Raw genomic sequence first — 12,049 nt, 5'->3', positions numbered from 1 at the left:
TTAATAAACATTAATAAATATTGCTTTATAAATGTTTACGATATAGTAACCAGCAGCAAGTTATGCGCTTGCTGAATTATTTTAATCAATCACAAAGTTTTATTACTATTGCTAGTTCAGTCTATTCTATTACAGCTACGGGCAATGCTTAAATGCAAAAATTAAAATAATACAATCATAAACAATTTAAAAATATTAATAATAAATATAAAATATATATATATATATATATATATATATATACATGTATATATATATATATACATGTATATATATATATATATATATATGTGTGTGTGTGTGTAAATTGTTATATATATATATATATATACATACATAATGAAATAATAAACCAAATGAACAATGTTAATAAATAACCAGTCCTAATATCCGAAGTACATAATTAATGAATGCAAATAATTCATCATAAGAACCTTACAATTTATATTATCTAGCAGCTATATTCAAATGGCTTTATCCTAATATTTTATAAAATTTCTGTAACATGCAATTCTCTATTTCATAGTGCAATTGCTATAAAGCTAAAAACCCTTTCATCAAGTTCAACATAATATTGTCCTTCGACTGTATCATTTTACAAAAACTTATGCAAATATCAATACAATATTATGTACACGAACATGAACTCCTACAAAATAATTATAGTAAAATAAATATTATGTATAAAAAATAAAAATATTAAATACGCGTTTTGTACTAACACAATTTAATAAATGAGTATTATTTTTAATAAAAGTAATCGTAATTGAAATACTTTTAATATTTGTACTAAATTGAAAGTAGAGACATTTTAATTAAGTTCTGTATGCCAAAAGTATTGGTAAGTAAAAAAATATGTAATGGCACAAGATAAATATTTTTAAAAGCAATATGCTTTATTAGCATAAACTGAAAATGTTTACCTCAATACCATTATCATCTTTCAACCAATTGAGATCTTTTATTATAAAATAAACATTTAAAGCTTTTGCTATAATATCAGTTCTGTGCTTACATCATTTTGCTTTGGTAATAATAAGTCCGTAGGTTCGGGGCAAGTGTCTTCCGTGTGTGAAGGAGCTGTGATGGAAGCTCTGGTGAAAGGGCTTGCGGAGACTGGCACACAAGCTGGAGTTCCATCCATAGGAAGATTGTTAGCACTTTCCTTCTCAATTCTATCTTCCAGCTCATCATCTTCATCAAGAGATCGAAGAAGTTTTTCAACTTCATCATCAAATCGTTCGACAGCATCGTTTGCTGCATTTGAAGCTGAGGCAGTTTGATCTTGTTGCAAAGAGGAGCGTTCCATGAGAGTAGCTCTTCTTGCGGTTAAATAGAGAGCACGGTTTATTGCTATGTATATCACATCACTTACCTAACAAAGATAAATTATAGATTATTTATATTGTAGTAAAAAATAATATATATATATATATATATATATATATATATATAAATATATATATATATATATATATATATATATATCATTATCTAACTTACTGCACGAACAGTATAGTCTGGCACAAATGAGTGCTTAAGAGCAACATCCATATTTAGAGATTCCAAAGAACCAACAATTGGTGTGGTGACTCCAATATTTTCAGAAGGACCTAAGGTTACAACACTGGGTGCTAAAGCTTGCAATCCAAAATACGTAAAAGGGCCACTTTCAAAAATCAAATTTTCTTTTCCAACTGTTACTTCTACACGTCCTTCCAGAACCAACACAAAGAAATCTACTGGTCGACCTTGCTGGTATATTGTAAGCTGATCCTTGTCCTTTGATTTATTCTTCATTATATGAACAATGTCTTGCTTTAGAAGTCTACGAAGAATTGTTTCAGACACCTGGGTGAAAAATAAGTATAAATTCAATAAAAATATAGCAAGCAGTTTTCAATATATTTTTGAATCTGTAGTTTTTTTTACCTTCCCGTAGGACAAGTTATAGTAATCGCAAAAAAATCACAAATGAAATTTTTTATATATCTTTACGTTTCAGAGGTTTCTGAACATTTTGGCATACCTTAAAAAAAAATGGATGTATGTGTGTGTGTGTGTGTGTGTATGTATGTACGTGTGTGTATGTATGTGCGGATACAAATTTTCGTCGACGATTTCGGGAACACGAATCAACCGATTTGAATAATTCAAAAAACATTCGATTCGCATTGATAAGGAGACGTGCTGATTAGTTTTTGGCAAAGGCAGGTCTAGCCGTTCCGAAGATTCGGGGCGAAAAGTGCCGAAAACGGTAACTCAGTTTTTAAGAGAACGGAGCGTCCGATTTGATTAATTCAAAAAACATTTCACTTGTATTAATAAGATGAAGAATCGATAAAATTTTCATGAAGGTAGGTCAAGCGGTTTCGGAGATATGGAGGAAAAAGTAAAAAAATGAGCCATTTGGCAATCAAAAATGATCATTAGACATATGCACATCAAATTATCAGATATTTTATAGAGATTTTAACAATAAGTATACATTTTGTTAACATTCCTATGGGTACCGTACCAATGCTTATGCGTTAGACAGCGACGCGGCGCTTACGCGCTTTATATTTTGTCCATATGCAGTTAAAGCAGTACGATTGCTTTGAAAAAAAAGTTCAGATCTTCCACAATATGTCAAAATAAAGTAAAATTTTTTTTATTTTCAAAAAAAAGTAATTTTTTGTCCAATTTATAGTTTCTCAAAAATCGTTAATCGTTTTTAAAAAAATAATAATTTTTGGTACGGGAAGTTCCAGCAATTTGCCTTAAGGCACGATGCCTTAATTGCCTTAAGACAGAATTCCACTTACAGCTAGTTTCATTTATTTACCTGGTCAGGTTTGAATGCATCAACCGAAGTGCTTAAGTACTGGAATGTTGCCAAAGTTAATTGTGGTGAAATTCTCATACGCTGCTGATTTTCTCTTCTTTCTGCAAATACTGTAAAATCCTGCTTATGACCTCGAGTCTGATCCCTTTTTCTTTTGCTTCTGTTATCAGTAAATACATCTGTTTCATCCATAATTTCCGACTGAATCAACTCTTCTATAACATCTTCCAAAGTCACTAAACCAATTGTCTCGTAGAATGGATCACCCTCGCCTTCGTTGTTAACACGATGGACAAAAGCCATGTGGCCTTTGTTACCTTCTTTGAATTGTTTAAACATTACGTCTAAAGTAACATCTTCGAATATAAAGTTACAAGGATTTTGGTAGAACTGGGATAAGGTTTTTAAAGGAGTGTTGTCATCAGGGTCAACAAAAGCTAGGTCTTTAATGTATAATACTGTTACAATATTAGATCTATCGCCTTCATATACTGGTATACGAGAGAAACCAGACTTCATTATTTCAGACACAGTCTCAAAATCCAAAAGGGCTTCGTAATCTAACATAAAAGCATCTTCAATTCTGGTCATGACGTCTGATACAACTTTTTTGCGCAACTCTAAAGCTCCAGAAATAATATTCACTTCATCTTTATCCAAATCGTTTATATCAGTAGTAACTTTGACTAGTTCTTTAAGTCTTTCTCTATTATATACATTACCAATTTCCTCTCCGAGCAGCCAATCTAATATTTTAGATGTAGGATAGGATAGTGGGAATGTTAGAACCATTACGGCTTTTGTGATGTAAATAGTTTTGGCACCAACAGCCAAACCATGACGAGAACAAATAGCTTGTGGTGTTATTTCACCAAATATAACTATAGCTAACGTAGAGCATATCACAGCTACTAAGCCTGATGTTAAATCATCTAATAATATTGTAAATGTTGAATTGACTAGAACGTTGCCTAACAAAATACTACAAAGTAAAAAGTTGCCGTGGTCCCTGACCGGTTGTACTATCCTTGCATAACGTTTCTCATTCTCACTTCCAGTGTTACACAAGATTTTTAAATCAGTTCTATCCATAGACATAAGTCCCAGATTTAAACCAGAAAATAAAGCCGAGAATGTTAAGCAAAATAGAATAATTGATATAGAAGCCCATAGCGGTAATAATTTTTTATAAGTATGAATCTGTAAAAATTTCTCATTGCCTTGATGTATAAACTCAGACGAATCGCTTACAGCTTGCTGGTATGTTAAATGCTGAGCGTTATGGACATAAACTTGTTTGGCACATAAATAAAACGTTTTACCTTCAGGAATAACGACCTTTACCCGGGCACTGGTGTTTGTGATACTTCCTCGTTCCAGCAAAAATGGCGAGGAAGCTGGAAACAGGCAAGGGCCTCCATAAAAGCTTTCGTTCGCTGTGAATGTTATAATTGTGTTTTCAGACAGGCCTGTACCGAAGAGTCTGAGTGTAGTTTCAGTAGATGCAAGTAACTCTGGGATACCTTCAGGATTTAAAGTTACTTCTTTATAACTGTGCTCCACTCGCAAACCATTGATACGAAGTGATGATTTGTGATGGGTGTTTCTTTTCTCTCGAATCCAGTTAATATTGAAAGGGACTTTTTGGCGTTGATTACTTGTGTTGTATCTGATGCATAAATAAAATGACTTTGTAAGTAAGGTTGGGTAAAATGAAACAACACCTTGTAACTTTTTAGGTGTTGCAAAGTGCACAATTGTTTTTACTTCATCATTTTTGCAAAAGCTTTGAGTAAAATTACAGCAGCTAGATACTGAGACCTCCTGAATCCGATTTCTTAATGCATTTTCATACAAAATTTCATATTTGACAGTAGTTGTACCATTCAGAATTGTTGTATCAATTACAGAAATTGTAGGAATATTTTCATATGTAGCACTTATAAAACCAATATGTAAAATCAACAAACATGACACGGTGGTAAATGACATTCTATATATTAACATAAAATCTAGAAATTGTTATAAAAATAAACATAACCTCAAAATTCAATTGAAGCTTCCAGGTGCTTGCACAATTTATATAACACTCTATTTATACATTTTAGAGATTTAAAAAACTAATAAGCATAGTCCGAAATGATGATTCACTTTTGATAATCATCATAAATTTAGACATGAGAGCGTTTTGAGAAATGTTGACAGAAAATGTGATATATTTAACTGCCGCATTATACAGACTAATCTTCTTATAAGATTCGAACTCGACTACAGTTTGACAATACATTTGCGCAGGCGATGATAGAGGATTAAGATTATGATATAACCTCTCATAATGAATTGAATGATTTATTTGGGAATTTCTAGTTTTTATAGGAATTCTGTAGAATACTACTACATATTCTATATTTTTTTCATGTTTTTCTAATAACTGTAGTTGTTTCACCATTATACCATTTATACCATATATCATACCATTATACATAGTGATCATGGCAAAGTGGTGCTGGTACTTCCTGTACCGAAATTTAGAATTTTTAAAAGCTGGAATTTTAGAAAATTTGATTTTTTGAAAAATTTGTTTTTTTTTTTGAAAATTTTGATTTTATTTGAAAATTTCAGAATCTATATAGATTCAAAAAAACAAATTTTTCAAAAAAATCAAATTTTCTAAAAATTGCAGCTTTTAAAAATTTTAAATTTCGGTACAGGAAGTACCAGCACCACTTCGTCATGACCACTATGATGTATAATGGTGAAATAACTACAGTTATTTTTAATATCTATTAGAAACATATGCTATATTTTTTCATGTTTTTCTAATAGATATTAAAAATAACTGTATTTCACCATTATACATAGTGGTCATGGCATATGTACACATACATATATGTATGTATAATTCTTGAATTTTTTAAACATTTTTCAAAATTTCGAAAACATTCGAAAATTTTAAAGCTTTTCGAAAATTTTGAAATTTTTTGAATATTCTAAATAGATTTTTTTAGTAATTTGATTTTTTTTTGAAAATTTCGAATTTATTTGAAAATTTTGGATTTATGCATTTGAATATCTTGATTTTTTTACTATTTTTGTGAATTTATGTGATCGAAATTCTTAATTTTTTTTACATTTTTTGTAAATTTTAAAAACATTTGAAATTTTTTTGAAAAAAAATAGATTTTTTTGGTAATTGGAATTTTTATTAAAAATTTCAAATTTATTTAAAATTTTGAATTTAATTGAAAATGCAAAATTTTTGAGCAAATTTCCCAATAATTTAGGTAAGAATTTGAAAACATTGGAAAATTATGGAATTTTTTTAAAAAACCTGAAAAAACAATATTTTCTTGGTACATAATTAGATTTTTTTAAAAATTTGAAGTTTATCGAAAATTTTGAAATTTTTTGAAAATTTTGAAATAATAGATTTTTTAGATAATTTGAATTTTTTGAAAATTTTAAATTTATGTATTTGAAAATGTTAATTTTTTTTTAACATTCATAAATTTATGAATTTGAATATCTTGAGTTTTTTTAACATATTTGAAAATTTTAAAAACATTTGAAAAATTTGAAATTTTTTGAAAAAAAAACTGCAAAAACAGATTTTTTTGGTAATTTGAATATTTTTTTCAAAATGCAATCCTCATAAACTTAAATTTATAGAATTTCATAATTTTATTTAATATAGAACAATAGAAGTTAATTTTATCTTGTGAGCACAATTATTATTTTTATAGCAAGTATTATAATATAAGTATATGAAATTATATGAATTTGAGTTTATGAGAATTGTTCTAAATTTTTATTCTTATTTAATTCATTCACATTTTCATAAGAAATATTTCATATGGTAAATCTGGAACTAAATTTGTTAAATACAAAATTTGGTATATTAAAAATATTTACTATTTTAAGTAAGTATGTTTGTAAGACATCAATTAGAAATTATATTGATCATTTTCTAATTCAAGTGATAACTTTATTCTAGAAATAACTAGTTGATACAAATATTTCATATATAACAAATACCTTTTTAAAAGAGTAGAATGCATATATATTTTTCAAATAATATTTCTACACAGACTATACATAATTTTTGGAATTATATGTTTCAAAATATTATTCTACTTCATCAAATGTTCACTTCATAAGTAAACTTTAATTAGTTCTCAATATTAGAATTAACAAATGTGCACGTCAACATATGATTTTTGTACTCATTGATCTTCGTATCTTGATCTGTCAACAATTCCAGAAGATCCTCTTGATCTTTAGTCAAAGCTTCGTACATTTTAGTTTTTTCAGTCAATAACAAATTTACTTCTTGCAATTGTGTCTTCAATTTTTCTATTTCTTCTTTCAATAAAGCTTCTTCATTTTTATGTACAATTTCTCCGTTAATTGTTGTAGCCTGTTGCTCTTCTTGAGTAGAGATTTCAGTTAGAGAATTACAGTTTGTGTTGCCGGAAGCCAATTGCGCTTTTAATAAAGTATTTTGGTCTTTTAATTGATTGTTACTTATCACTACTTCCTCTAGCTGACTCTGCAAAAAAATCATTAGTTGTAAGAGGCATTTGCCTTAAGGCAAGTTAATTACAAAGAAACGGCTCCGCCGATCGTCGCACGACACTGATAAACGCTAGTCCTTGTCGAGTTACATCAAATGGCTTTTAAAATTTTGAAATCGGTTCAGCCGTTTTTGAGAAAACGTCGACGAAAGATCAGAAAATCGGCTCACTTATATTTTGTCCAAATTTAGTCTCAATCGATTCAGAATGACTTGGAACGTCAAGAAACATAAAATTAGCAAACCGACTTTTCTCGCAAAAACATTTTTCTTACTCTCTTTATTGAAAAATAAATTTTATATTACCTGGATTGCATTGTTTTGATTGGATAACTGCTGAGCTTGCATGCGCAATTGCATCATCTGCATATCTTGCTCTCGAATAATATTTTTATATTTGCACAATAAAGCAGACTCTTGTTCAGATAACGACATTTCAGATAAATTCAAATTATTGCTTCCATCTCCAAATGATGTTATTGTCTTGACAATAAGTGCTGCAAAAAAAACTATATAGTAAATGATTTTCAAATTATTTATAACATTTTTTCTAGTTCATTACCCTCTAGAGCTTTGAATAGTTCACAAAATTCATAATCAAGTAACAGCTCTCTATACTTAGTAGCTTTTATAGCAGGTTGCTTTGCAGCTAAACTATACATCTCGTGCCGTGAGAATTTTGATAGCTTTGCAACAAACGTCTCCACTCCAATTCTATTCACAATTAATTTACATAGATTTTCTCTACTATAATCAGCATGTGTGTCGTCATTATATAATATACATATTCCTATTAAAAGAGCACAGATTCCTTTCATTAAATTCTCATCATCATGTTGCTCATTGGCACTAACTTGGGCTATTAAATAAGATACACTAGATGGATGACTTATTAAAGCATTGACTGCTTTAGTGCTGTGACTTAACCAGGAACATAGCAGCATTAATAAACCTATTTTGCCTTGTACGACAGAATTGGAACCCTTTTGAATTAATACCATACACTGATTCAATAGGGAGATTTGTGGGCTATTTAAATTAGGTGCTAATGATACTTGTAATAATTGCTCTTTCAAAGCTGGATTTTCCAACGTACAGTGCATAAGTGCAACTGCAGAAAACCAAACCGAGAGTGGTGACTCACTCAATAAACCATTACAAAGTAGTTGTCCACTGGTGCATCCTGATACAATAGGCTCTTTAGGTAATAATGTTTGCACAATCTCAGCCTGGCCTGTTTCATGTCGAAACAGATAACATTGAAAACAATACAAAATTGCTGTTCGTAGAGTGAATGGTTGTTTATCATTTACCAATGACATCAACAATATAACAATAGCTGAACTTGGTGGATTTGAAGGAGCTTGTAAATGTCCAAAATACTCTTGGTTAGTAAAATTTCCTCTAATGACTTCCGCAATAGTTGTTATTGTGTTGGCTAAAATATTCACAGGAACCCCAGCCGGCCATCAGAATTGAACAAAGGTTCTGGAGAAGCCCACAACTATTCATCGCATTTTGGCAACTTGTGCATACTTGAGTCTGGTTACTCGGACTGACTAAAGCACAAACTATTTGCAGCATATGATCAATATTTCGAGTTTTTTGTTGAGGCCACATATCAGCATCAGTTTCTGAATTTATAACAAGCATTGGACTCAATTTCTGAATGTAACTGCCTTCTTTGAAAAATTGTTGATTGCTGGTGTTGTTACGAAGTAAATTCAACATAACTATAAGACAATCTTCTACAACTATGCCGCCATCAGCACAACCTTCATTCCTAATTATATCAAACAGTCTATCAAATGCATTTTCAAAGGCCACAATTTTTTGTATGTTACTATTTCCGGTGGTGAGATGTATAAGTAGCATTAGCATATCATTTCTTATAACTTCTCGACTATCTCCAATCACATCCATGAGTTTAGATACGCCCATTGGGCTAACTAGAATTATATCTTGGAGTTCTCGTGGCCGATGAGTTGAGAGACATGTCAGTAATTTTACAGCAGGCCATCTGATACGGAAATCATATTCTTCTATGTAACTCAAAACCAAGGAAACATTATCAGGATTTTTGATGAAAATTTCTGTAAACTGTTCTCCCATGTTAAGGGTAACTGCTGGATTTCCTTCTTCTTCTGGAAATCTTGATGATGTTATATTGACTAAAGTGTCTAAAGCATAACCAACTATTTCACCATCTGCACGGTCCAATTCTAGCACCTTAATAGAAATAGATAGATAGATGATACATAAAATTATAGTATTAATACAACTTGAATGTAAAAAATACCTGTACTAAAGGCCCCATACCCTGAGCTCCTACTTCTAATCTATACTTTTTTGACAGTGCTTTGAGTGCTCGACAAGCATCTCTGCGATCTTCTAAAAGTGTAGAAGTACTTATTCTATCAACTAATCTCTCCACCTAAAATTTTCATAATACAATTTCAATATCAGCATAATGCGCTTATTTTTTTTTATTATATATCTAACAGTTTCAGCGCCAGTTGGCTGGTCACCAGGCTCTGCAGCTCCGAGAACGGTTTTTAAACCGCTTTTGAAATACTCCATATTGTTGAAATTAACGCCGGCCAGCAAATTTAATTTTTTATTTACGTGATTAACATGTTGGATTTTTTTTATGAGTTTTTAAATAAAATACATCTGCTTTCATGTAAATATTGACAAGTGGCCAAGTGTTTGACGTACACGTCATTCGACAACTGTCACTTTTATGTTGGTAGTGAAAGTGGAATGTCAAAATGACAACGAAAATAAATAAATCAAGAGGAATATTGATTATATTTGCCAAATGTACTTTGAAGGTGATACACAAAGAAAAAATTGTTTGTCATAAAAAACAATAATTTTATATAATTCAAATCTTCCTAACATCACCGAAAAATATATATATTTATCAATCATGAGTAATTTGATAGAAAGTTATGATCAACAGTATGCTGTTCTTACTGCAGATATTACTGCGGATATTGGGCGTCTTAGACTCGCAGGAAAAGGTAAAATTAACTAACTCTGTATTTAAGTATTTATATTTTATTATTGATAACAATATTTTCAGATGAGAAGAAAAATCTTCTGATAGAAATTGACAAACATGTGACTGAAGCTCATGAGCTAGTGAGTGCAAATGATGTACTTTAAATATCTTTTCAAATCAATATTGATACTGATATCTGTATGTTTATAGTTGGAACAAATTGAATTGGAAATTCACGAAGCAGATTCTTCATCACGACCTTATCTTCGTTCAAGATTAAATTGCTATCGAGCTGAATTGAAAAGACTGCAGCAAGAGATAACAAATGCAAAATCTGGCAGTAAAAATGGTATAATGATTTAAAGTTATATTAATCAAATTTATATATCACATTTTTAATTGTTTAACCTGATGGATTATTAAAGGGGATTATTAAGAGTAGAGGCATGAATTTTAGATCATTTTTAAATCATTGTAAAAAAAAGCGATTAATTTATTTAATATTTATTTATCAACCTTACAAGAATACAGGTACAAGGTAACAAAAAACGTTAATAGTTATTAAAATTAGCGGTTTTTAAAGTGGGGGTCTCAAAAAATTAAACTGAAAATCCAAAATGAAAAAAAAGATTATTATTATAAAATGATGTTACAATGACATATACACTAGGATTAAGTTATACAATTTTTTTTTTGTCAATATGGTGATTGTTTGAAAAAAGGTCCATTTTATCACTTTTTTGAGCTTCCCAATTTTTTAAAAAATAGTAAGAATTGAAAAGTTGAGGCTGCTGTATGCTGGAGAGAAGAGTATAAAGAAGATTCTCTGAAAATTTCAAGTTAATCGGTCTGGTAGAACTTGAGAAATCATGGGTATTGTATTGAAAAATACAGTTTTGAGAAAAAGGTGTTTAAAATCTCGCAAAAGGAAGGAAACAGAGGAGAATTATCATGTTTAAACAGCTAAATCTCCGAAAATAATTTAAATTTAAAAAATCGTCTTAAACAGTTAAATTTTGAAAGTATAAATAAATGACTTTTTTTGTATTTCTACACCCTTAAATTTTTTTTCCATGATAAACATTGATATTAACTTTTCTTCTGTCAGACTTTGATTATGTAGAGGACTTCAGTGATGTGTCAATCACCCAAGATCAAAAACGTCGTCTTCTAGATAATTCAGAATGTATTGAAAGAGCTGGTAAATATCTAAACGATGGATACCGAATTGCATTGGAGACTGAAGCTATTGGTGTACAGGTATTACAAGATTTGAATCAGCAAAGAGAAACTATTAAAGGCGCCAGAAACAAAGTAAGTTGATCAATAATTATAATAGATCAAGTGTGGTTAAAAATACTTATTGTATTTTTTCTTTTTGCAGCTAAGAGATACTGATGCTGAACTTGGATTATCCAATAAAATATTAAGGGGTATGGTTATTCGTTCCATACAACATAAAGTTATTTTAGCTGTAATTTCGATACTATTTGTTATAGTTATTTGTTTAGGAGTTTATTTTCATTTTAAATAAATATTTTACACGAACATATTCGTTTTTTATTTATCTCGACATATTTTTAAATATTGGCGCCATAATTTTGAACAAGTTCTTGCATTGGTAGCATTGAGAATGATAATG

At 30.0% G+C, this 12,049-nt stretch overlaps 3 protein-coding genes across 3 annotated transcripts; 1 reads left to right on the top strand and 2 right to left on the bottom strand.

Moving 5' to 3' along the window:
• Window positions 1-825: 825 nt before the first annotated feature.
• On the bottom strand, window positions 826-4,819 carry LOC113367614 (metal transporter CNNM4-like). Its single transcript, XM_026609204.1, has 3 exons — window positions 2,828-4,819; window positions 1,504-1,851; window positions 826-1,375 (listed from the first exon to the last, which is right to left on the bottom strand). The coding sequence occupies exons 1-3, from the start codon at window positions 4,817-4,819 to the stop codon at window positions 992-994; spliced, it is 2,724 nt and encodes a 907-aa protein (XP_026464989.1). The 3' UTR covers window positions 826-991.
• Window positions 4,820-6,995: 2,176 nt separating this feature from the next.
• Window positions 6,996-10,078, bottom strand: LOC113367613 (general vesicular transport factor p115). Its single transcript, XM_026609203.1, is given in 6 exon segments — window positions 6,996-7,376; window positions 7,707-7,897; window positions 7,963-8,863; window positions 8,865-9,629; window positions 9,700-9,834; window positions 9,903-10,078. Coding segments are annotated over 6 exon segments (2,451 nt in total). The 5' UTR covers window positions 9,981-10,078.
• Window positions 10,079-10,193: 115 nt separating this feature from the next.
• Window positions 10,194-11,950, top strand: LOC113367991 (vesicle transport through interaction with t-SNAREs homolog 1A). Its single transcript, XM_026609552.1, has 5 exons — window positions 10,194-10,426; window positions 10,489-10,547; window positions 10,618-10,756; window positions 11,516-11,721; window positions 11,792-11,950. The coding sequence occupies exons 1-5, from the start codon at window positions 10,333-10,335 to the stop codon at window positions 11,939-11,941; spliced, it is 648 nt and encodes a 215-aa protein (XP_026465337.1). The 5' UTR covers window positions 10,194-10,332; the 3' UTR covers window positions 11,942-11,950.
• Window positions 11,951-12,049: the final 99 nt, after the last annotated feature.

This window comes from Ctenocephalides felis, unplaced genomic scaffold (genome assembly GCF_003426905.1).
Source record: "Ctenocephalides felis isolate EL2017-DRISC unplaced genomic scaffold, ASM342690v1 CF-g0.4_SCAFFOLD_01170, whole genome shotgun sequence".
In the NCBI taxonomy this organism is placed as follows: domain Eukaryota; kingdom Metazoa; phylum Arthropoda; class Insecta; order Siphonaptera; family Pulicidae; genus Ctenocephalides; species Ctenocephalides felis.
Note: the sequence above shows the minus strand (reverse complement) of the source record. Positions and strands in the feature narration are given on the sequence as shown.